The 25,343-nt window shown below is 39.6% G+C and overlaps 1 protein-coding gene across 4 annotated transcripts in view; it reads left to right on the plus strand.

Annotated features, from left to right (window-relative positions):
* The window catches only part of abcc8 (ATP-binding cassette, sub-family C (CFTR/MRP), member 8), a 65,494-nt gene that overhangs the window by 2,509 nt on the left and 37,642 nt on the right, over nucleotides 1-25,343 (plus strand). For all 4 annotated transcript variants that reach the window (XM_015034077.1, XM_015034076.1, XM_015034079.1 and 1 more), the window contains exons 2-11: nucleotides 2,232-2,394; nucleotides 5,977-6,118; nucleotides 8,515-8,636; nucleotides 12,247-12,413; nucleotides 13,887-14,129; nucleotides 17,342-17,530; nucleotides 18,123-18,287; nucleotides 19,094-19,249; nucleotides 24,362-24,496; nucleotides 24,878-25,040. In XM_015034077.1, the coding sequence (XP_014889563.1) occupies nucleotides 2,232-2,394; nucleotides 5,977-6,118; nucleotides 8,515-8,636; nucleotides 12,247-12,413; nucleotides 13,887-14,129; nucleotides 17,342-17,530; nucleotides 18,123-18,287; nucleotides 19,094-19,249; nucleotides 24,362-24,496; nucleotides 24,878-25,040 (1,645 nt within the window). The remainder of the gene's footprint in view (nucleotides 1-2,231; nucleotides 2,395-5,976; nucleotides 6,119-8,514; nucleotides 8,637-12,246; nucleotides 12,414-13,886; nucleotides 14,130-17,341; nucleotides 17,531-18,122; nucleotides 18,288-19,093; nucleotides 19,250-24,361; nucleotides 24,497-24,877; nucleotides 25,041-25,343) is intronic.

Raw genomic sequence — 25,343 nt, forward strand, 5'->3', positions numbered from 1 at the left:
TTTTTTTTAAGAAAATATTTTAAAAATGCAGCCGTTGTTGACAGCAAACCGTGGGAGATCCTGTTTGAAGTTTGAAAGCCATGGAGGGAACACAATGAACATGCAGGCGAAGGTGCTACGTCAGATGAGATCAAAATAGTTTTTCTGGAGAATGCTTCATGTGGCAGAGAACTGCACATCACTGTGAACACGTGTCACCCATGGTGAAACTTGGTGGTTGCAGCATCATACAAACAGGAAGCTTTTCTTCTTCAGGTGCAGGAAAGCTGGTTAAATTTGAGGTGAATACTGCAGGAGCTGAATCCAGTCCAGACTCCAACTAAGAATCCGTTGAAGCAGATGCTCTCCGACCCGACCAACCGTGATCTATTTACGATTTGAATATGCAAAGGAGAACTTCTGAAATCTTGTATCCAATTCTGTTGAACATACTCCAAAAGAACTACAGCTGGATGAATCCCAATGCTCTCCTCACTTTTCAGATTTATATTTAACTTCCCTTTCATTTCACAATTATGCATTACGACATGACAAAATGGTAAAAAGTTCAGAGTATGATTACTTTTGAAACATTTTTCTTGTATTTTACTGAAGTTAGATGAAGTAATGTAATCAAGCAACGTCCTTGATATTGCTGCTTTGCTCCACCATCGTCCACTGAGAAGCTTATTCTGCTCATGCGGTACTGAGCTGCTTGTAAGGATCTGGGTCCCATTGCTGAACAGACTGTGTGACACAATTTCTACATTTTTTATCAAGCAGCTAAAACTTATTTAAAGAATAGTCTTAGGAAATAAGTTGAGATCACTGAATACTGACCCAGCATCTTTTCCTTTCTCAAGTAATTATAACGGGGCTTTGAGGTAAATGTTGGGAAAACTTCTGCAGGTGCATGACTCAGCATTGTGTTATGTAACAGCAGACTTAGTGAGTTTTTTTCAGATGGAAAATGCAATCATTCCCTCCTACACACATCTGGATTTTTCAGTAAGCACATGAAAACAGAGTGTGTAAATGCACAAGTGCCTTTACACAACAATTCTCTAGCTCCGCTCGACATTTTTAATATTTAGTAAAACCTCTGACTTACATTTTAAGTCCTTCTGGCTCTGATTTAACTGTTTCAAAGCGGCAGATCATGCTTGAGAAAATATTCTCAGCTTTGTTTTTTCACACTCGCGTGAATTGCTTATTACATGAGGCTTATCTGCCTGACATAATCATGTCAGGGTCAACATGGAAAAGATTAAGCATGAATTGTTTTTACTGCAAAAAAGTCTTGTGAGGTATTTCTTGTCCACTAATGGATTATCAAAAATCCGCTCCCATGTGGTCTCTTCTTATCCCTCCACAAATCAGCTGCCGCTATGCTGGGAGTCTCTGCCGGCAAAGACTTTGAGGCACAATGTAACCCATTCCTGAAATTCATGAATATTTAAATTGCCCCGCACAGCCCATTATAGCCCAGGTATAGCGTTAAATAAAAGAATGAAGCGTAGGATAATGCATGCCCCTGAAAATGTGCCGCTCTGAGCCAAGTTGCTCATGCCTCTCACGTACCTCTGACGTGACGTTTGCACTGTTCATCCAGCAGCTGAAACCCCCCCCCCGTCTCTTTTCCTTCCCTCTCTCTGCCCTCCCCTGCCTTCATCCACAGCATTTAACGTTTCTTACTTACATTTCCAGCACGCCTGCACTCTCTGCCCTCCTTTCCTCTCGTCATCCAAGGTCGACTTTGAACTCTAAAGAGACAGGAATAGCTGGTGTGCAGCAGAATGCCGCCGCTGCTCTGCATGTGAGCCTGTTTGTGTGCGATGTGAGGGTGTCTGAATGCGTCCTACCGGGGCGTGCGGAGCTGTGCACAAAGCTTCGGACTTAGACGATGTCAGCAGCCTGCTGTCGGACGGGATGCAGATGTTTCTCACCAACATGGGAAAAGCTGCTTAGACGGTCAGAGAGGAGAGGGAGGTGCTGCTGCTGCTGCTGCTGCACTGGACTCTGACTCTGTCTCCTGGTTTCCACTGGATCTGTTATTTTGGAGCTGAATCAGAACGAAAGGAGGTCACGCTGGGAATTTGCAGGATCTGAAGATGCGGTGTTGCCTCTGAACAGACAACATGCTCTGAAAGCGTCAGCCTTAAAATTCTCCCTTCCTCTCTTCTGTCTCTGGTCTTCCCCTCTTCCTTCTCCTCTTCCTCCACCTTTTTTTCCTCGGCATTTCCTCCTGACAGAGCCCCGGATCCACCATGTCCTTGGCTTTCTGTGGGAGTGAGAACAACTCATCGGCCTACAATGTGGACAGGGGTGTTCTCAACAACGGCTGCTTCCTGGATGCACTCAACGTGGTCCCACATGTTTTTCTCCTCTTCATCACTTTCCCCATCCTCTTCATTGGTGAGTCTAGCAGGACGGTCAGATCTTCTCATTGCACTGACCGGCACAGATATCACACACTCAGCATCCGCACAGGATGTCAGACAGTCAGATCGATAAACGTGCCCTTGCCATTGTCTCTCTTCCAGTTTGTTTACCTTTCCGCGTTAACTCCGTTGATAGCTTGTTTCCTGCAACGAGTCTAAACATCTTAGCTAATCATGGTTTATTAATAAGCTCCTTTCAGTGTTTATTATTTCTCAAAGCGAAAGCAAATAAGAGAGGATGAAAACATATCGGTACAATAGAAGCAACTTCAATGTTAGATTCTTACAAATTTCTTAAAATCTGAAAAGTGTGGCATACCATGTACTCAGCCACCCTGAGTCAGTATTTTGCACTACAACCTACAGCTCTGGTTACAGCTGCAAGCATTTTGGGCCAATTCTCTGCCAGCTTTATACATCTAGACATTAAAATGTGTTGTCTCAGTCTGTTGTCCTGTTGGAAGCTAAACCTCCTCCTCAGTTTGTGGCCTCTAAAGGGTTTTCTTACAGTATTTATATCTTCCTGTCAGCACTGACTAGATTCTGTCTAGCACAGCATGATTCTTCCACCACTATGACTTGTTGTTAGGATTCTGTGTTCAGAGGTAAATACTGTGCTTAGATTTCCACCAAAAATAGTTGTGCTTTTTAATTTGATCTGGGAAGAGCATCTTCTCCTGCATATATGTGGCAAACCACAAAAAAGACTTCTACTTATTTTCTGTCGTCGCCTCTTTCCTCTTGTCTTTTCTCTATTGTTGCGCCAAACTCTTTGATGTTCTATTGATGGATTTAACACTGCATATTATTTTTGAAGCCAATCCAGTTTAAGCATGTACACATCAGACTTAAAACCATTAAAACTAAGAAACAGAAACAGGAACATAGTTAATCTTGGAATAACTGCATTTTAAGTCCAAATGTCCTTGAAAGCCGTACTTTCTGTGTCCTTTATTAGAACTGTAGGTTAAAAGAATGTCAAGAATCAAGTAAATAAGTTCAGTCGTCTCTTACTGAAGCTTGACCTTCATGACTGATAATCCACACTCACTCACTCGAACGAAACACCTTCACAGAGCTGCATTCGACTCGCCGGTGTGATCCCCCTGATGGTATGTGCTGTGGTACACAGAGGCAAAAATGATGCTGGCGTTAGGTTACACATCCACGGCTCACCTTCCTGGCTGCTGGCCTTTCTATTAGTGCCATCAGTGGAGCGTAACAAGGCTCTCTGCACACATCGCTGCTGTGATCACACATGCTCAGGCTTCTCCGCTGACAAGTCCGACTTTAGACGTTATTTTGTTTCAGAGCGGGATCAAAATGTCTAAATTGATTAATGTAGAAGGTTAGAAGATAAGTCAAACAATGGATACTTGATCTATCTTCTAATTCGAATTGTAGGGGTTACTTGAAATAAATGTGTTTCCTGGTTTAATCTTGGAATTTAGGATTAATTCATAAATTCACTCCAGTGTTAATGTTGGAATTATGTCAGAAGCTTAACATAAACTGGGTTTATCCTTTTAGAACCTGTTTTTATGAGTATTTGGGATTATCATCTTTGAGTTCTTATGATTAGTAGGAGTGTTTGCGTTTTTGACTCTAATTTTAAGTTAAGTGTCAGTTTCCATGTCTCCTGCTTGCATTCGGATCCTCTGTACTCACAATAAATGATAGATGTTTGATCATGATAGGAGTTGAACATATCCACTGCATGATGCTGCCATGGCTATGCTTAACAATGCATACAGACTTAGGCTTACAATTCACTCCTCAATAACCCCAATCGTATTTTTATTTTTTGTCACTTTGGCCAACTAGCTGGAGCTTTGGATATAAACCTATCAGACATTTGGCTGGTCCATATGGGCAGGAACAACTTTCTACACCATCTCATTATATCAACTCTTTACTTTGGAAAGCGATACTGGTTGAGTACAAACATCCAAATCATTTACTTTCCATTTAGGGTTTGAGTTTGGGTCAGATGCTTGAAACCTGAACAGAGTTTGGTTCTAAAATAGAATATCTAAAAAAAAACAAAAAGTCCTGTTTTTGAATTATTATTGTGCCAAGAACTTGTATATGGCTCAAAAACACATGAGGTTCAGATGAACTTAGTAGGCAGCATTTTGTTAAATATAAGTGAAGATGTTTGTGTATAGCTACTCATGTTTGATCAGTTAAATTTTTTTTTGTCTTTAAAAATTGTTGCAATCATATTTTTGTATAATTCCACTGTCGATAAAGAATTACATTAAAACCAAACATTTAAATAAAAGACCAAAACACCTTAACACCACTGATTAGCACGTATAAACAACATGCATGGCCTGGGCATAAAACCGTTTCCACTTGTCTTTCACCATCAAAATCTAAATAAATCCTTGAAAATCCTTAAAGGGTTAAAGCACAAATTGTCACTAAAAGAAAAAAAACCTCAAAGTGAATAATAAACCTGCAGGGGTTTCCTCCCTCGCTTCAGCCGCCCTGTGCTGATGTGCTTTCACCAACAGCCTCTCCACTAAAGACAAACCTCGTGGGGTGCGAAATCTTCTCAGCTCACCTGACAAAACCTTTCATTGTCAGAGATCTGTTTATGTGCAGCCTGATGTCTGATGCACTCCATTGTGCCTGAAGCTGTGCAATGTCTTTCTCAGCTGGTGCTCACCAATTCACAGAGTTGCATACAGGCTAGTATTCAAATAAAGACTGGGAAGATGGACAGGTATTCACCAAGAGACCTTTAGCATCACAGAACCAGTCAGAGAGGAGGATTATTTAAGCTCAGTCATCTCCAAACCCTCCATAGCTGCTGATAGACGAGCAACAACCAAGCAGCCAGCGGTTTCCTGACATCTACAAATTTTGTCTGATGTAAATTAGTTCAGTTTTCACATATGCAGCAAAAGCAGCAGAATGATTTATGCCCATTTTCCACAATATTTGACTTCGTTTTTCCGTGAACAGAGTTCACTTGAGCAGAGTGAATGAATTTGCATGTGTGAAAAAGAGCTGAGGAGAAAAAGACATGCTGCCGATCATTCTGTGCCAACACTTCAGAGTGAAATAAACTGGCAAAAGTGCCAAAAGCACTAGAGTCTCTTATGTAACTTTCTCTACAGCAGAGGTTGATATTTGTCACATGAACTGCTTTTTGATGACTCACCCTTGCTTGTTTTATGCTCTGAGTTAAAGCCAACATCTGTCCAAGCGACAATAACAAAGGAAATGGCTGAAGCTCCATTCTCAGGTTGGCAGCCCATACAGCTGCTTTCATCGCCTGCCAGGGATCGCCCAGAGTATTTAAGAGGGCTGTGAGAGAAGCTCCTTAAACTCTGGCAGGCGGTCATTTTTGTCTTTTATTATCTAAATTATTCAGCCTTCTTTACAGATTATGGATCGTAACTAGGTAGCTACTAATCCCCACAGAGCATAAAGTCAAAAATATTATTTTTTTCCAAAGCACAAGTTTATCTACTCATATTACAGATAATAAAAGCTGAGTTATCCTACACGATATTTTGATTAGAATGTGTCTTTCTGGCTTCAGGTTGGGGCAGCCAGAGTTCAAAGGTTCACATCCATCACAGCACCTGGCTCCACTTTCCTGGACACAACTTGCGCTGGCTCCTCACCTTCGTCCTGCTCTTCATCCTCGTCTGTGAGATCGCAGAAGGCATCGTCTCCGATGGGTATGTCAAACCCAAATACTGTAATTTTGTTGTCTCGCTATGATTTCAGCCACACAGGTTGCACTCTTGTGACAAAAAAAAAACAAAAACAAAAAAAAAAACAGGGCATCTTGTGAATAGCAGTGTGTTTTCCAATCTATGCAAACTGATGAATATTTAAAAATATTTAGCGATACCAAAAAAAAACAAAAAAAAAAACATTAAAAACTGAGAAAAATTCTTTAATATGTAAATTTCAAAATATAATTTATGGTGAGGAATAAATTAGTTTATGTTCATCATAAACAAAAACAGCGTTCCTGGAAAATAGCTGTGATTCCTAGAGGTGGATGTGCCATGGTTTGGAGATACTTTAGTACTAGAGTAAAGCAGAACTGAATCCTCAACATGACAATGATTAAAAAACTAAAAACATGCCAGGTAATCCACCAAGGACTGGCTGGACATTAAAGAAATCCCCCAAATATCTCATAGCCGACGGTAATGAGAGGGAAAAACTGTTCTCAAATTTATATAAGAAGCTCTGGGAGGCACTGAAGCTATTTTAGTCAAGAGGGTCATCATTTTTCCTTAACTAAATATTTAATGTTATATATAATGTTATGTATAATTCTTTTCACATGACATTTTTTAGTGTTTTCGGTACAAATGATTGTTTTTCACTGCATTTGCTCATTTTAATGGATTATATGGGTGATATTTCATAGTAATCATTAATGCTGCTCTTCTGAAATTGTAATAGTGTGGCAGCTGAGATCATTTACCAAGTGAGAAAGGTAGTTTTACATATTTAAATAAAAGTATCAGTCACTGCATGAGAAAAAAAAAAAAGCTTACCCAGAGTTGATTAAATTCACCTCAGTGGTTTAATGTCTTGGCTTTTTCGTCTGTGGAGGAAAACTGATCTTTTCTGCTTTTTATTGTGTGCCCTGTAATTTAATTTAATCTGGGATTCTTCTTGATTACTGCGAGGCTGTAGTTCCTCAGAGTGATTTTATTATCTAATCAAACACTGTTATCCACCTGCGATGGGAGCCGAATCCAATTAGCTGCAATTGGCACTTCCCTGACCACCATTCATCATCTGCATCAATGTCCTTATCGGATTTGCCCAACAGTGTTCAGTCGGGATTAGCTACGATGTGGAGCGATCACGTTTGGCATCGTGGGTAGACCTGGATGGAAATCGAAGGAGGATCTTCTCTGGAGTCCAAAAAAAGCACACTGGGGAATGTGTAAATGCTGTTTGGAAGAAACATTTCTCTCTTGGCTTCTGGCGATATTAAGATGAAGTATATTTTCTAGCTGTTTTACTGCAGAACAGTTTGATGGTATGTCTGGCCTAATGAAAGATCACTGTGGGGTTTTTGCACCATGAATTTGTGGGACTGGATATGGTTCATTGTGAATTGATGGAAGATCTTATGTTAAAACAAGAGAACTCCTGGAGTGTTATAATCATTCAGCTGACTGAAAGCTGGATTTCAGAAAAAGCTTGGTCCCTATGTAACTTCTAATGTGTCACACAAGCCCATTAAAATAATTCTTTAAATTTAACTGCAAAATTTCTAAACATTTCAAGCATCTGTGTAACCATCCATAGTCCAGGCTCACTGTGAACGTCTGTATTTATACATTAAATTTGACTCAAAATGGCTGAAGTCTCTCAATATTTGAGTCTGGAAAGCGATGCAGTTTGACATTAACTCAAGAGGACATTCCAGTGGATGCTGGATGAGGTTGGAAGAGGTTATTGAGTTTTCTAACACCGAGCCAGTCGTCCACCTGCTTCCCCAGCAGCTGGCACCACGAGGGCGAGGTCAGCTGGAACCAAGTGTTGGAATTTGTGTCCCAATTCTCCCTGCTGCCAAATAAAAACAAGTCGATGAGCTGCAGCGACTTTACTCAGGCTCTGCTGGAACCAAAACAACAGCGTGTGCATCAGTTCAAATTGTGAAATTACACCACACAGTGTCCTACATATGTAATGAATCTGCGATGTTAGAAGTTGATCCCATAATAAACGTTTTTCCTCTCTCTCTGTATGGATTCTTTCTGCACCATGCTGTTGTCAAAAGCAGTGAGTCAGTGTGTTTCTGTGCTTTTTGCACCTCAGTCTTTTCCACAGACTAGAGGATGGTGAGTTGTTGTTACTTGGTTAGAAGAGCTCTCCATCTGCTCACCTCTTCAGTTCCCTCTTTAGGCTGAGCTTACTGTTGTTCTGAAGAGGGCCTGATGTCATGTCAGTCTTTATTTAAATGTTTTTGTTTACATGCGGCGAGTTTAATAACCTCTGCTGCAGCTGCTCATCATCATCACAGAAATACACAAGAGTATCCCTGTCAACAGTCTGAAGTATTTGCTAACTTGTTTCTTTTTCCGTTGAACTTTTTTAGGTTCACCGTGTCTCTCCATCTTCACATGTACATGCCTGCAGCTCTGGCCTTCATGGCTGGCATCACATCAATTGTCTACTATCACAACATCGAGACCTCCAACTTCCCGAAACTGCTTTTAGGTAAATTCTCCTCAAGTCCTCAGTGAGGTTTCTACTCCAAACATAATCTGATAAAGTGCTACAGAATTTGTGGTTTTTACAGGAGTTTTCTCTTTGTTTTTGCATAAAATGTTAGACATCTTGCTGCATAAAAATGTTGATCTAGTTTCATGAAAAACTTTAAAGGAAAAGATAAATCAAAGCTGCTTTCCTTCCTGATGAAAACACAACAGCAAAAAACTTATCTAATACCTAAATACAGTAGATAAACACCCTTTTTCATATGTTCCTAAATTTATAATTTAGAGAATAGAGTTCATATCAAGTAATTATTTTCAGGTTTTAAATTGTATCTACCTTTGCCAGAACTAAATTGCCTTACTGTGCCATGCAGCATTAGGTTATTGATCATAGATCATGCACAAGACAAGAAGGCAGATCATTATGCATTAAAGCCACAGAAACGGACTGATCAATGATTCATCTTGAAAAGTGGCAACACTATTTATCAAGAGTCCTGGGGCAGGCAAAGGGAAAGATTAAGGAGCAGTTAAATCTTCATTATTTCTATAGCAACCACCTGAGAGTTGTAATTAACTTTGTTAATAGCCCATTAACAACAGGAGAAAATAAATGTTCTGCTTACTCTCACAACAGGTAAGATTTGCTATTAACTTGTAATAGGAACCTAGTTTGTTAACAAACTCCCAAAACCATGACCAGCTGCCCTGGTTGTTACTTTCTGTGTCATGACATGTTCATGACTGCAATGAGTCTTGGCACCGTTTGAGTTTATAAAGTATTCAGTACTTTGCAGATGGTTGTACATTACCTCTAAGTTCTTGCCATCTTGTAAAGTGATCTCGATCAATAGCTTTCCAGACTTTCCGAAGGTTTTTCCAAGGTTATCAGTTTGAAAGATTTCACTCAATTTCAGTTCAGCTTGTACCCATGGCAGCACATTGTGCAGATTGTGCAAGAGTTAAGCATGCAAGACAAAATGGGTAAAAAAAAAACAAAAAACAACAGCAACAAAAAACACATTTACAGTAGATGAACAGTATCTGAAAGTCACATGTTTGAAACTCCAGCACAGACTGTTTTCTATTTGGTCTTATTAATAACTATAACTTAAGAAATGAAGTAAATTTGTCCTTGTGGAGGTGCTAGGACCAAAGATCCAACTTTAAATCAGTTTTGACCTGAGTAATTCACAAACAGGGAGTCTCAGATTTTAGTAAACTCAGTTCAGTCCCCACCTGATGACGTTCTCATGTTTAGCGGTTTGCTTTAGAGTTGGGCTAAGGTCAGCATAGCTACTTCTTCTGCTTCAAGTCGTATTGCGTTGCTTTGAACATTTTGAAATGTATGGACTGGTCCAGGGACTACCGTGGATATATGAGATACAACATAGGATGTAGACAAAGTGTAGAGAGCAAATAACAGGGCATGTCCTGGAAGCTGCAGCAGCAGACACAACATCGCTTTCACTGTGAACATTATTGCTATCGGTGAAAAGCTAAAATCAATAAAATAATGTGCACAGCCTATCTTGCTATGGTTCTACAGTTATTATTATTATTATTATTATTATTATTATTAGTGTGTTGTTGATCATGCTTATCTTACAATCATTATTTTTAATTCTGAGAAACAGCATGTGAACATAGAAGACAACAAAGGACCTTACCTATAGCTTTGCTAACAATAAACAGGAAAAACGGTCATGATGGTTAAAAACATGGCTGCATGTTTTGCTGCAGTGACAGCAGCTTGATCAAGTCTGCCTTTACAGGTCAGTTTTCTCTGAATTATTCTCATAGGGATTCTTGTTTTGTTGAATATGTTGAATATTCTTTGCTGTACAGGTCCTTGAGCAGCCATTTGCTCATGGATGGTTCATTAGTTTCAGATGAGATTTTTAGTGATTGAAGGTAATATCTATGAGAAGGTGCCTCAGGGAATTGTGCTCCAGTCTTTTTGTGAGAGGAATGAAACCTTTTCTTGCTTCCATATTAAATACTGTGACGTTTTGGTAAGGAAACACAGTGGTCTCACTGATCTGCCTTTAACTTTTAACTTTGGTGTAGTTGTTCTTTACTTTTTTCACTCCATTAATTCGTCTGCATGCAGCCTTTGCTGCTTTACCTCCACGAAGTTACCAAGCCGCCTTTGCCTTTAGGTCTCCGTGTCACAGCCAGACAGATATTAATCTTTCAAATGGAGGCTGTGGCGCTGACCCTCACGCTGATGAAGTAATGCCATCAGAGTTCTTCATTACAAAACGTACAAGCAGTATTTGGATGGATGTTGTTCACTGATCTTTTTTCTTATGTTTCCCATCAATACAATATGTAGGAAACGCTTTTCTTTTCCTGCTATTTTTACTTTGAGCCTCCCAGAGTTTGGAGTAAACCATCTGGACTGACCTTCAAAGAAATCTCATAAAACAAAAGTGACACGCTGATCTGCTATTTTAAAATTGGTGACCTTGAAAGCTGCTAGGTGTGCACTGAAGATAAACTCCTCCAGAAACAAAATTAGGGTTGGGAATTAAATAAGTTCTCTTGCATACTGTGAAAAAGAAAATATTTAAAGTGCTTTGCAAATGTATTTATGCCCCTTTATGCATTTACACATTTCATCATGTTAAAACTATCACCTTTAATGTACTTTATTTTAGACAAATGTAGTGCTTTGTAGATGTTAACGCAGAAGTTTGTGTTTTTGCTGTGTCTTCTTCGTGGTGTTTGGTTAACTGTACTGTAAGCTGAATTTCTTACGGCTTTCTTCTTTCTAATTTTCCATAACAACAAGATTTGAGGAGTGTGCCACTAATCGTTTTCCTGCTATGACATTCTCCTGAGTTGTAAATTTCTGCAGCTTCTCTGGAGCTCCATCAGGCCTCTTTGCTGCTTCTCTGAGGAATGTTCCCCCTGCCAGGTCTGACATGTTAGAAAGACCTCTAAGCTACACCATACTGTGTTTATTTATAAAGCAAGGTAAAAGCAGGTAAACTACAGGACAGAGTTAAATCCTAATAGCGCAACAAAATCTGAATAACAGGCAATAACAACTAATGTCAAACTTAAATTAAACAAAGTTAAATAAGCCACCAAAACTCTTAAAAACAAACCAAACTTAAATTGATCCTTAAATAAATAGGCAGCCAGTTCATCATGTTAAGGGGTTAAACTTTCCCCAGCAGTATGTCTGACCTGTCTGCTGCGTCCTTTGGTGTTTATGATTCTGCGTGTTCGCTGATGTTCTCGACAAACCTCTGGTGCCTTCGCAGAGCAGCTGGATTTATACTGAGATTAAATTGCACACAAGGATGGAACAATCTGAATAAAATACACTGTTGTTTGTGATTTTTAAGTGACATAAATGGTGTGATAAATACCTTTTCATGCTTTCTGTGCTTATCATTATAGATCTGGCTGATGTATATAGGAAATATATTGGGTAAAAAATGCAGATTATAAACTCCTTCAAGTTTTGACACTTTGATTCATCGACCTGTCAACATTACGGCTTTTAATTTAAATACTGCCCTGCAGTCAGTTTCTTTATCTTCTCTGCTTGCTTTGTGATTTGCTGCGTCTCTCTGATCTTTGCGACTTTTCCGCAGCCCTGCTGATCTACTGGGTGCTGGCTTTCATCATGAAGACCATCAAGTTCGCAAAGTACACCGAGCACGGCATCGGCCCCCGGCAGCTCCGCTACTGCATCACTGGACTTCTGGTGCTGCTTTATGGACTTCTACTGGCCGTGGAGATCAACGTCATCCTGGGGAGGGTGAGCCTGCGTGTGTGTGTGTGTGTCATCTTTTAAGCAGAGATCATTTTTGATTTGTGATGCAATATGCATTGAGATGGAAACGGAGGACTGCTGCTTGGGTTTTAATGAGCTATTAATACAGATTTATTGATACGGATGAATGTGACTTTGGTGAGGATGTTTGGTTGGATATTACCGCTGTGATGTGAAAGCAACACACACACTTATTTTCTAGGTAGCGGCACACTCACATATACAGAAATACAGACTTTTGCAGGTTAAATGTATTCCAAGTCTACTTCTGACATGTCCACAGTGATAATATTATCAAAAAAGGAGATGAATTAGACATCAACATTGGCATTTCAACTGATTACAGGATAAATATCAAAACAAAATATCCATGATTTTCAATTACATTAAAAAAACAATGCAAAAAGAATCGTGGAAAAAAGCAAATAGCCTATCAGGTTTATTAACCACAACAAGAGCTACAGCGGACATCTGTCTCCTACAGTTTAACAGACCTTTAAGCTCAACTCATTTCAAGTGGCATCCTAATCGTGACTTTTGTTTGCATTTTATTGATTTTTACATCAAAGTCATGCCTTCACGTTAAGATTATTCATTTTCTGACATTTACAGCTAGCCGCCTGACCCTTTCTGAGCAGAAAAAGGAAAATGCCAGCACAGTGTACATTTGTGTGTCTTCTTCCTGTGGATACTTTGGCCTGTTTATCTGTGTTAACCCCAGATCTGAGCAAACATCTGTTACTGTGCAGGTTTCCTCGGGGTGAAACTCCATCACGCTCAGCCTGTCAAAGCTCTGTTTGTTATCTGCTCTGTTATGAGGATTTAAGTGATATGGCCTTCATACGACCTGCAACTGTTATCCAAATTAAATATTACTTATATGATTATGTGATTCCCTTGGTCAGTGATTCATTTGTGACTTTATTCCTTCATGGGGAAAATAAAAATGTAAACTGTGTTGTACATTAATTTTAATCATACAGAATTTCTGTGGTGCCATGAGCTAATTTTAAATACAACTAATAATATTTCCCTTAATATTTATTCATATGGATACATGTGGCTATAAATAGCACATTATTCTGTCCTTCACACAGTAAGTGTGAAAGCCTTATCATGTCAAATCTTCCCGAGTATTTAACTCTGTCAGTTTTTATTTCATTTAAAAGCTTCGTCTGAGGTTCATGTCAATGGTTCAGCTTTTCCAAGTTGCCATATAAGACAACTTGTTATCTATGTGCAATGAATGTGATTTATCTTGCAGCAGCTGTGATTAAGCCCACTAATAACAGTGTGTTTTAATAACCCATCTTTTGCATTTTAGCTCTCCAAACAAAAGCTGCTGCAAGTTTTGATTTCTCTCTGATCAGAGGTTTTTCCAAATTATTTTGGTCTGTCTTTGTTGCCATGTCTCGGGCCTGATTTGAGCAGTAATCAGCTCTCTCCTTTCTGCCGCAGCGCTACATGTGTTTCGCCAATCCGAGAGAAGTGAAGCCCCCGGAAGACCTCCAGGACCTGGGCGTTCGTTTCCTGCAGCCGTTTGTCAACTTGCTGTCTAAAGCTACCTACTGGTGGATGAACACGTTCATCACGTCGGCTCACAGGCGGCCCATTGACCTGAAGGTCATTGGCAAACTCCCCATCGCCATGCGGGCGCTCACCAACTACATCAAGCTCCGCCAGGAATTTGAAGAGCAGAAGGTGAGCTGTAAAAGATAATATGCACATGGGCGCAGAATGCATCAAATTTGGATCTACTTGAGAAAATGAGGTAAAACATATTTCTGTAGCATGTAGTTTTTCAGTTCAGTTATGACTAAACTGAAATGATTGAAATTCCTGAATAACAGTGAACTGTTTTAGTTCAATAATACAAGATTTTACGCGATTATTAACACATAATAATTGCATAGTTTTGAATAGTGTATTCAAAGAAGATGATACATGGTTTTAAAAATGCTTTACTAATAAAAACTTGAAAAAAATATTACGTGCCTTTGTCTTTAAACTCCTTTTCTCTAATGCCCCTAAAATCCGGTGCAGCCAAGAGTCTTTAGAAAACGCTAGATTGTCCCTTCACTGCAAACCTTCTAGGATACAGTTGCACATCTAAGCTAACAAAATTAAAGCTGCTTTGTTTTTATGTAATTATCTTAAGTGGGAACCAAAATCAAATTTTCCACTCTAAACCAAATCAAAGTAATTCTGTTTTTCAGACTGTATCAAGTTTTTTCCTGGATGCCCCGACTTCACTTTTCTATTTATTCAGTTTCCCTCTGTCAATTTTGTGTTTTTAATGTCTCAGAAGAATATCTTTGATGCAGCCTGTCTGACGTGTGCATGGAGTGACCTCTGAACCCTGCAGTCCTACTTTATTCAGCTGTTCTCATATGAAAGCAGGTCATGAGATGATTCAGCCCGGTCTGTTGTGGGATTATTAAACTTTATTTGGGCTTGCAGTGAGCTTTCCAATAGTGTAAACAGGAAAATGCAATCAGGCACGTCCTGTATCTGTGTTTGCACAATGTTTCTTTTCATTCCCGTCTGTTTATTTTAGATGATATTACAATTTTTTGGTTGTAGCTACATGCTGCACAGCGCTTGTCTCTTGGCACTGATTGAGGTGTTGGATGGATTTATGGCTTTTATTATATTTACCGTGTTATGCCATTGCAGATTCACACTGTATTAGTGGTTTGTAGGAGTTTAGTGATGAACTAAAAGTGATGCTTTGACTGGTTTTACACCCACACAACTGAACTGTTTTCCTTCAGACAGACACTACAAAAAAATAATAAAGAATTAAGGAGGCGTGCTTGGAGATAAATTAGCATTTTCAGCCGTGGCTACTAATTGTGTTTGTTGCTAAGCTTGACTTATACGTTAAAACACCTTGAACATGTTTCGTTTATGTTGTGTAGTAACTCCATTTTGTTTTTTGGGGGGAAATCAAGGAAACAAAATCTCAACATTCTTTTGAATGAGAAAAAATTATCCAAGCATGTTGCAGGTGTGTTTTGCTTAACACTCCCTTACATGATAAAAATAAAATAATATTACAAATGTTTCTATTTGGCACTTAAAAAAAAAAAGAAAATGTTCCTATAAAAATTATGTATGTAAATTGTTAGACTGTTATGACATTTAATGTAATGTTGTTAGAGAAAACGTCCATAAAAATATTAAATGATAATAAAAATGTAACTAGTTTAGTTGGAAAATTTAGCAGTTTTAGAGACAGTTTTCGTTTCTCTGAACTCCTTATTGATCGCACCCTGAGCCATTCTTGCTCCAATCCCTGTCCCAGCTGAAAATCTTTCTTTTTTCCTTCATTTGCTCCGCTCTGGGACTCCCTCTGTCCTACTGATGGACCGCGTGTCAGGGGTCAGACGTAAAGGGCCTCCTCCACAGGGTCGTTGTTTTCCAGTGTTTGTTGGTTCATCCGAGAGTCGTCACTGCTGCGTACGCGTCCGGTGTGACCGCTACTCCGCTTCCTTCCGGCAGGAGCGAAGGATGAGAGAGAGGCTGAAAGATCCCAGCGGAGTGCCGGGGAAGGGCGGTGGCAGCGGGGCACTTAGAGGGGGGTCTGAAGACGCCGGGTCGTTCCCATTTATCTGTGAACGAGGTGACATCCCGACCTCTGAAGGACTGAAAGCGCTGCTCTTCATGGGAAGCTAGTTTTGCTCAGAGAGTGTGAGAAGGAAACAAAATCCTTCGTAGCTGTTTGAACCTGGGGTAGGAGCAGAAGATCTGTGTGTGTGTGCGCGCAACTGTGATGCGTGCGGCGATGTGTATTACGCATGAAAACTAGGAGCTCAAATGGGAAGATGGAGAGACATGGTAGCAGTCACGTCTGTTCTCACAAATCTGAGCATGACTCACTCATGTTTATAGAAATGCACACATACACACACTCAGCATCCTGTTAAAGTGACGGTCCAGATGTTTTCCTCTGATCAGTTCTAATTATCTGAACCAACTTGTTCAGAATAAGTTACAGCCTCAAGTAGATTTTTAATTACCAGACTTATTTATGTACTGAAGCATTTAAAGTGAGAATAACCTTGAATTTATTTGCTGTCTGATGTTCTGCGTTGCTGATATTATTATTTCCACAGCATTTGTGCACACTGTACACATCTGAGAGTCTCGGCTCCTCAGTGAAACTTTCCATTAATCATGACATCCTCTGATGTAGAGCGACTGGAGCCATTGAGTTCCCCTCATTTTGTGGGTTTCTGCTGCAGTTGATGGAGCGGCACTTCACTTTAATTGTGCTTTTGCGCCCACACATTTATTTCCCTTTGCTCTGCTATTGCTCTTTAAAAATCTGAGACAGTTTATTTTCCTTTTGTCGGGCTGCCAGTTAAATTCCTTGGAGAAGACGCAGGATCTGCAGGAGGAGGAAATGATCCAGTTTTACTGCAAACTACCAGCTGCTGACACATAATATTACTAATAGATGAGGATTAATGTGCTCAATTTATATTTTTAAAAACCCTTTAAAGACAATATAATTGTATGTCACCCACTCTAAATGAGCTCCATTCAGCAAACACAGTTTGACAAAGGAGTTTACATCCATTCATCACTGCCAAGAGTTTATATTAATGTTGGACTTTTAATAATTTATTTAAATTGTTCTTTTTACCATGTAAAAAAACAAAACTGTAAGACAAAGGGAAACAAAGATTTGGTGTACAAATTTAAATTTATAGATTTGTTTTTCTTCTACTCAGAAGGTCCAAATTATGCATCCAGGGTCAAATACCTTAAATAATCTGGATTACAAGGCAGAGTATTTGTCCAGTCGGACCTTAATTGTGGAATTTGGTTATAATCCCTCAATAACTTCACTTACCAAGCTGATCACTTTGATTCCAGTTGCTTTTTTTTGTTTACCTCCCTCTCAGAAGCCTCAGGGCACTGCACCTCAAGGTCCAAAGTGGATCTGGCTGGCTTTGAGGAAAGCTTTCGGCAGGCCTCTCATCCTCAGCATCACGTTCCGCATCATGGCGGACCTGCTGGGCTTCGCCGGCCCGCTCTGCATCTCTGGCATCGTTCACCACATCAGCAAAGACAATCGTACCATCCAGCAACCGGTGAGAGTCCTTCTACAACGCAGAAGCACCTTCCCCCCCGTCCATTAATGCCAAACTGTCCAAATATTTATGAGACCTATTGCTGCTGAAGCTCTTTCAGCTTCTTAGATTCCTCACAGTGCAGACTCAGAGCCATTCAGGCATTTTCCTGCACCAAAGGAACATTGAGCATTTGTTGCAGGGAGGCAGATGTGAGCTTCAAACTTAATTATAGAATCACAAAAGGGCTCTTGAGTTCATGAAAAGTAGTCAGAGTAGCAGCTCAGTTTAACAGAGCAGCTGAAAAGTGGCTCCACTTTAGGATATGATAACTTAACTCTGAAGAAAAGAAAGACATTTCAGACATTGAGGCTCATATTAACCAGTCATCAGTAACAATTGATTGAGGATGATCTATTTCCACTGAAAATGTGGTTAAACCTTGAGGGCTATTTCCTTACAAAATGCCTTCTTTTTGAGGTTTTGTACTCGCATAAGAGACGACCGTTGTTGAAACCGAGGATTTCTTCCTGACTTTGAGTTTGCAGCTTGAATAACAATAAAGGATCTTTCAGTATTTTTTTATTTCTCCCTCTGCTTCCTGTCCTTACAGATGAAGCTTCTTGGCATCTATTTTATTTCATCCAAAGAATTCCTGGAGAACGCGTACGTGTTGGCCGTGCTGCTCTTCATCACTCTCCTCCTGCAGAGGACCTTCCTCCAGGCTTCCTACTACGTCGCCATCGAAACTGGAATCAACCTGCGAGGAGCCATACAGGTGAAGATGTCTGGCCAAAGTCCAGTCTTTGGCCACCAGAGATTTTTATACATTAACCTTTTTCAATCCTCTTGGTTGAAAACTCAGTTTTAGCCATGAAGTCGCATTAGGATGCAATTCTGTCTTAAAACGAGCAAATAATTAGTCTTATAATGCCTAAAATCACTGTTAAACTCAGATTCACATCCAGATTTGGTCTCATTGAACAGAGCTCTTTCTTCCACAAGTTTGCTCCTGGATCTCTACAAACTGGACCTCTTTTGGCTTGCTTTTCAGCTTTGGCTTTGTTCCTGCAACTAAAACATCAAGGACAAATTTGTGGAGTGCAAAACTAATAGTGGTCCTGTCCACAGCTTCTTAATGGGCTGTGACTGCCTCTGTCATGTTCTCGTTGCCAAGTCTGTCAACTCAGGTGGTCGGACATGAGACGTTCAAAGCCTGAGATATTGTTTCATAACCCTGCTTTATCCTCAACTTTTCTGCTGTATTCCTTCGTCTTCATGACGTTATTTGTTCTCTAATATTCTCTGAGATTAAACAGCAGTCTTTAATAAGAGTCCTATTTAATAAACAGGTGAATTTTGAAGGCAACGTGATGCAGTAAAGAGAGGTGAATACAAATGCAGGGGACATTTTCAAATTTTGTCTTTATTAAAGGATTTAAAAGCAGGTGTTGTTTTTCCTTCCTCCTTTCATTTCCCTTGAATCGTTTTGCCGTCACACACGGCACTTTGGTTTATTCTGTTTAGGCATAAAAAGCTACGTGAAACAAATGATGTTTCTTGGAATATCATATCTCTCCCCAGACAAAAATCTACAACAAAATCATGCGCCTGTGCACGTCCAACATGTCCATGGGAGAGCTCAACGTCGCTCAGATTTGTAACCTGGTTGCCATAGATACCAACCAGCTCATGTGGTTCTTCTTCCTCTGTCCTAACCTGTGGGCCATGCCAGTGCAGGTAGGAAACATGTTTTTGTCTGTGTACTTTTACAGTTCATCTCGTCGTCTGTGTCTTCCATAGCAACAACGGGCAGCAGAAGGTTTGAAGCAAAAACTTAATAATTTCCTTTCTGTGAGGCATTTTGGTTATATGCTTCGTTTTCTTTTCTTCCTCACTAAGCTTTGTAATAAAGCTACTATATTTGTGTTTTTGCAGCTTGTTTCTCCTACTATTCCACAAATGAGTATCTGGATTTGTTTGATCTTTTACAGCTCACTCAACAGGCATTTTTATTATGTGGGAAATAAAGTGATGTATAGTGAGAAGTGTGAGGATGAGAACATTAGTCTTCAGTGCTGGATGTTATTGCCGCAGTCGGAGTTTAATTGATTCTCTGTTGTTGTGTGCAGTCTATTAGAAAGCTCTGAGTTTCCCCAGTAAAAGGTTTCTTTTATTCCTGTGTAAAAATTGTGAGATCAATTATTTGTGTGATTAATTGAACCCAAACATTAATGCAGACAAGAAAAATGAGAATTAAAACCAGCTTGTAATGGAGCTGCTGTTTCAGCCAACCCTAGAGGTTCAATAATGGTTGGAAATGAATCATTACATGATACTTGCTCACTTCAGAGTTCCCTCTGTGAACTGCCTACTCCTCTCCTAGGTGTAGAAAAGAGATATTATCGAGTTATGTTTACCTGCTGAGTCGTTTTCCATCTACATAAAATGAAAGGCCTTTTTATGACATAAAATTATTGCACATTAGTATTCCTGCTGGGTTCTATTTGTTAATAATCTGGAGAAAATTTGAGTTGGTGGGAAGGTTTAGATGATTTAGAGGGCTGTAATATGCACAACCTGAAATGTGCTTTGTTGTGTTTCTGAACGTACACAACAGTTAAATTTAAATAAATGAATTTAAATAAATCCATGTTTAGAGGCTATAGGCTAAGATTAGCATGTTTACGCTCTGTTTTAATCAGACCCATTAATAATTTTGCTTGTAAAATAAATATATATGTGTGACTGCAGTTAATTGTGTGTTGTCAAGACTTACAGGTCAGACTTCAAAAGGAAAAGTCAATTCGTTTGGGTTTATAAAAGTTTTATCAGTGCATCTTTTATAATCTGCTGAGTTTAGTCAGAGTCTCTGATGCTGACCGCCCCAATATGCTTGACCAGGTCGCTGAGATGATACTTAGGATTGGATCAGGATATCCTTTGTATTTACTGTACATTGTGACAGTTTTAAACAAAATAATTTTCACTGAACACACTCTTAAAAGAAAACTTGATCAGTTTATGTCCACATCAGTCAAACTTTGCTTATCATTATTAAATAGCTATTTATAATATATATATATATATATATATATTTTTTTTTTTTTTTCTGCACTTGAACGTTTTTTTATGTTTTGCTATCAACATATTAAAAAAAAGCCTTGTCACCATTTTGGTCTCATTAATCCCAGCACAAAACAAACGCTGGTTCTTTTGCATAGCTGTGCTGTTCTGCAGCAAAGTGTCGTCGCATGTGAGTAATTTTTAGAATATTTTTTATCTGTTTGACAAATTAATCCTTTTATGTCTTTCTGGCAGGAAACTGTTTTGCAAAAACATGTTTGTTTTCCAAATGAGAATAACAATTCAGAGCAGAATATCATGTTGAAAGGCTGAAGAGATAAACAAAAGCATAAAACAAAATCTTTACAATATTTGTTAGCAAAAAATAAATAAAATAAAATATGAAAAAAAAAAATCAAAGCTTGCACATTTGGACCATCCAATTTAATTTTCCACCAGGCTGAACTTTTTTATTTGATTTTAGCTTCAAGTCAAACATTGACTGGGTCGGTTAAGCAGCAGAGGTGCTTGTTGATTTTATTCTCATCAAATTAGCAACAGGCAACAAGGAGACAACCAACTGAGCCAGGAACCATTTTACTGTTTTCATATTTTAAAAAAAAAATTGTTGTCAGTAGTTTTGCATTTGGATTTGGCCAGCATCAAATCCTGGCCCTGCAGAGGTTACACAGGTACATCTGCAGCGATATCAATATGTGTGTTTCCCAGAAAGCGTGCTCTGTCTCCCAGCACAGCGTAAAGAGCAGAGATGGCGTTCCAGGAAAGAGGAAGGTCTAATAGGACAGCAGAAAGTTCTTAACCCACCAGTACCCGCTCTTCTGTTCTAGGAGCGACAAGATGATCACTGTGGGAGCTAAACAAGACGGCCCCCAGCAGGTCACTGATGTCTCTGTCTGAACAATCAGAAACGGACTTTATGATTGTAGCTGAAAGCCTGACCTCCTTTATTGAGCCCTGTGATTTCTGCCTGGCACCCTGGAGCCTTTGCTATTGCAACTATCAACTCATTTAAAATACTCTGGTGTCCAAAACCTAACAACTCTCAAAGGTCACAAAACATCAAATCATTCGCTTTGGTTATCAGCACATTTATTATGTTTGAAAATGAATTCTTGACCACTTCCATGGATTTAAAAAAACTGCACTGGCAAAGGATGAAGAAAAGTTTTTTGAGGATTTATGTAAGATTAACATTTAATAAAAGAACAAACTTTAAAAATCTAATACTTAAAAAGTGACTGTAGATGATATCATGTCCAAAATTGATTCACAAATGACTCTGTACTGGTAAAAACGCTAAGAAGGGAAGACTTCTCAAATAATAACAAATCAAACAGAGAAGAGGATAGATAACATGAATGTACGATTTACTGGGCTTACATTCATATGCATTCATAATGTTGAAATAAACAGAATCAAATGGGGCAATTTAATGTGAAAAAAAAATCTCTAGTCAAAATCCAACTGGTTTTACATTACATGTAAAATACCACATATGAACAGATTCAGTCTGAATCTGGTCCCAGTAAAGAGAACGGAGAAGCCATTGTTAATGTCTCTCTGTCCAGTGATACTGGTTTGACTGGTCCAGGTCCCATCATCCACAGCATCAGAAGTTTGCCTCAGCGCTGTGAGGTCTGCTTTCTCACACACAGGAATCAGCTAAACTGTTTTTAAATTCAGGTGCTCCATAGTTTCAAATCGGCATCTTCGTGAGCAGCGTGTATTATGACAACAGACATAAAATGTTTGACATTTAGGTTTGACAAGCTAATTTCTCTCCAACCAAACTGTGACAAACAAAAAGTGACAAGAATATCATTTGAAATCTGTCATTTCTAATACCATCAAACACACAATTGCTTTTCATGCTATGAGAAGCTTCAGTGTCTGCAGCAGGAGGATCTAGAGCTTCTCGCATTTGTTTCTCTGACCTGAAATGCCATAACCGTCCTCTCCCTGCCTCATCTTCTCCCTTCCGGGGACATTTTAGGAATCGAGATATCCGTTTCGATTTGTGCTGAGATCAATATCAGCATCTCTGAGGGAGGAAACCTGAGAAATTGAGTGGAGGGGCACGATCAGAAAAAAGAAGAGACTCATGAAGATGGAACTGACAGCCGATTGAGATTGTGTCCTTGGATAAACGAAAAAAAAGGCCTTCTTATTTAGACATCACATGCATCTGTACTAGAAATAATATTTCAAAAAGTTTCTTTTCATATCAAATTCTGAATCTTCCATGGCGCTGGCGTAGGATAGAAAAACACGCACAAAAAAAACATGTAAGCTCTGCTGTCTGGATTGGAAAGAGGCTTAGACTTGTTCCCTTCAAAATAATCTCAAAAATCTCCGGGTGGAGCTCCTTGCTTTTATCTCGGACACCGGGGACCCTCCTGGCTGGTATTTTCTGGTCTGAAAGCACCGACGACTTTGGAAAGCTGCTCTCAGTCCTGTGTGTGGAGTGAACCCTTTTAAATCAGGTTTCTACAATGTGAGAAGCTGACAGACACTGCGTGGGGGTGGGTGGTCTGCATGAATGTCTCACCTGGGACTAAAAGAGAATCAGCCACCTTGACCCCAGTGGCATACATCATCTTGTCGCCGTTGACGACGGGGAGGTGTCACATCCGTCTTCATCTGGTTTTCTGAAGTCGGTGCACAATTATTGCCGTGCCAATAACGCCGGACGGTGCAGAGCGGCAGAGAGGTTAACATGTAGCGTGTTGCATTTAAGTCACTTGGAAGACGGTGATGTGAGGAACGTTAAAGAATCTCAAAGTCGTGTCTTTCTCTGTGTGTTTCTTCCCATGTAAAAAATCTGCACTGTTTTTATTTTTCCTGGTAAATATCGAGATCATCTACTGTAAGTGGCTGCACGTCCCTTCACCACATGCAGCCGTGGTTAAAAGAAAGTGCTCCCTCTTTGAACAATCAGATTTTACACAACAGGATACAACAAACCCAACCTGGTGTTTACCAGCTTATAAAAATATATAAACCGTTGATTCCAGTGGGCAAAAGCACACAAACTGTTTGGCTCAATCATTTATTTACTGAAGATGAGGTCAAAATCGTTGTTGTGGAGGAATTTGATCTCATTCTCCTTTCAACACTACTGCCTCATTACTTACATGACCCATATCCATTCAGGCTTTAATTGTCTGACAGATGGTCTCACATATTAACCTTAGAACGGATGGGAACAAATACGAGTTCCTGGTCAATTCAGTGTCTGCAGGGTACACAGGTTCTGGATGCAAAACAAGCCCAGTCCATTGCTTACAGCCTGAGCCTATTGAGCACCAGGTCTTTGCGTCTCCATCACCCAAACTCTGGTTTAGCGCTAAACCACCTCAAAAGGTCAGATCCTAGAAGTTGTACCATCTGGCTGTTTGTCTTGAATCCATTTGGAGCATCAAATGTGCTCTTAAAAACGTTTTGTTTCATAAATAATGACAATGTTAAATCTCGAGGTTACATTTAACGCACATCAGAACGTGGAACACACCAGACCACTAAATAAAATCTGTGAGGATCTGTTTCTCTGTATCTTGCAGCTTTCTGTACGGGATAAAAAGCTCGCACATCGTCTCTCTGTGCTCTCTGCTGCTTCGTTCTTCATTGTCTCGGCCACCAAACTCTATATGTGCGGCAGATGAAAAGGATTGCCACTGGGGCATTGTGAAAGTGCACACATTCTCACTGAAAGCACAGCTCTCCTCGCTCCTATGGTATTTAATTTACGTGTTCAATGCCTTTCAGATCATTCTGGGGGTGATCCTCCTCTACTACCTCTTGGGAATCAGTGCCTTGATTGGAGCCACCGTCATCGCCGTGTTAGCTCCTGTTCAATACTTTGTAGCCACGAAGCTATCGCAAACACAAAAGAATACCCTGGTGAGTGTTTATGTCTTGTTTTATTCCTATAAAGCAGGCAGAGATGGCTTATGCTGTCCTCTAGATCGAAAGATCTTAAATGTGAGATTATTGTATTTAAAGCAGTCAAAACCAGCTGGAGTGGATTGAAATGCTTTCCAGAAATGTTTTTGTTTAGTAAAGAGAAAACATGTTACTGAATGCTAAGAGACATTCTGCTGCTTTTTGAAGCAGCAGAAGTCCTTAAAACATGTTGGACTTAAACAATTCAACAACAAAAGTCAATCTCACCTCAACTATCCCCACTGCTTGAGAACTCCAGCGGCCGCTCTCGTGTCGACTTTCATGTCTGATTTGTGTCCTTGACGCGTCAGACTTCAATTTCGGTTTTCGCACTTTCAGGAATACTCCAGCGAGCGTCTGAAAAAGACAAACGAGCTTCTCCGTGGCATCAAGCTGCTGAAGCTGTACGCCTGGGAGCACATCTTCCGAGACAGCGTGGAGGAGACGAGGGGCAAGGAGCTCACCAGCCTGCAGGCCTTTGCCCTGTACACATCAATATCCAGTATGCTATCGTTCAAACTTCACTGGTTCAACAGAGCATGTGCAGAAAATGCAGTGATTCAACTGAACTACTTTTGAAGTAAATTGCAAAAATAACAGTCGTTAATTTACCAATCATCAGAAATGTCAGACATCAAGTATTTTATTTAAAACTCTGTTGGCTGGAGTCCAGACTGTTCTCCCTCTGAACCTCTGAAATCAATTATTGCAAACTAGGAAGAGCAGTCAGAGTTTTTTTTTTTTTTTTTTTTTTTTTTTGTGCGCCCTAATTTTTTGAAAAAAAATTTTTTTTTGTTTATTTTTT

The sequence above is a fragment of the Poecilia latipinna genome, unplaced genomic scaffold (genome assembly GCF_001443285.1).
Source record: "Poecilia latipinna isolate Pla-1442-1.1 unplaced genomic scaffold, P_latipinna-1.0 Scaffold287, whole genome shotgun sequence".
NCBI classification, from domain to species: domain Eukaryota; kingdom Metazoa; phylum Chordata; class Actinopteri; order Cyprinodontiformes; family Poeciliidae; genus Poecilia; species Poecilia latipinna.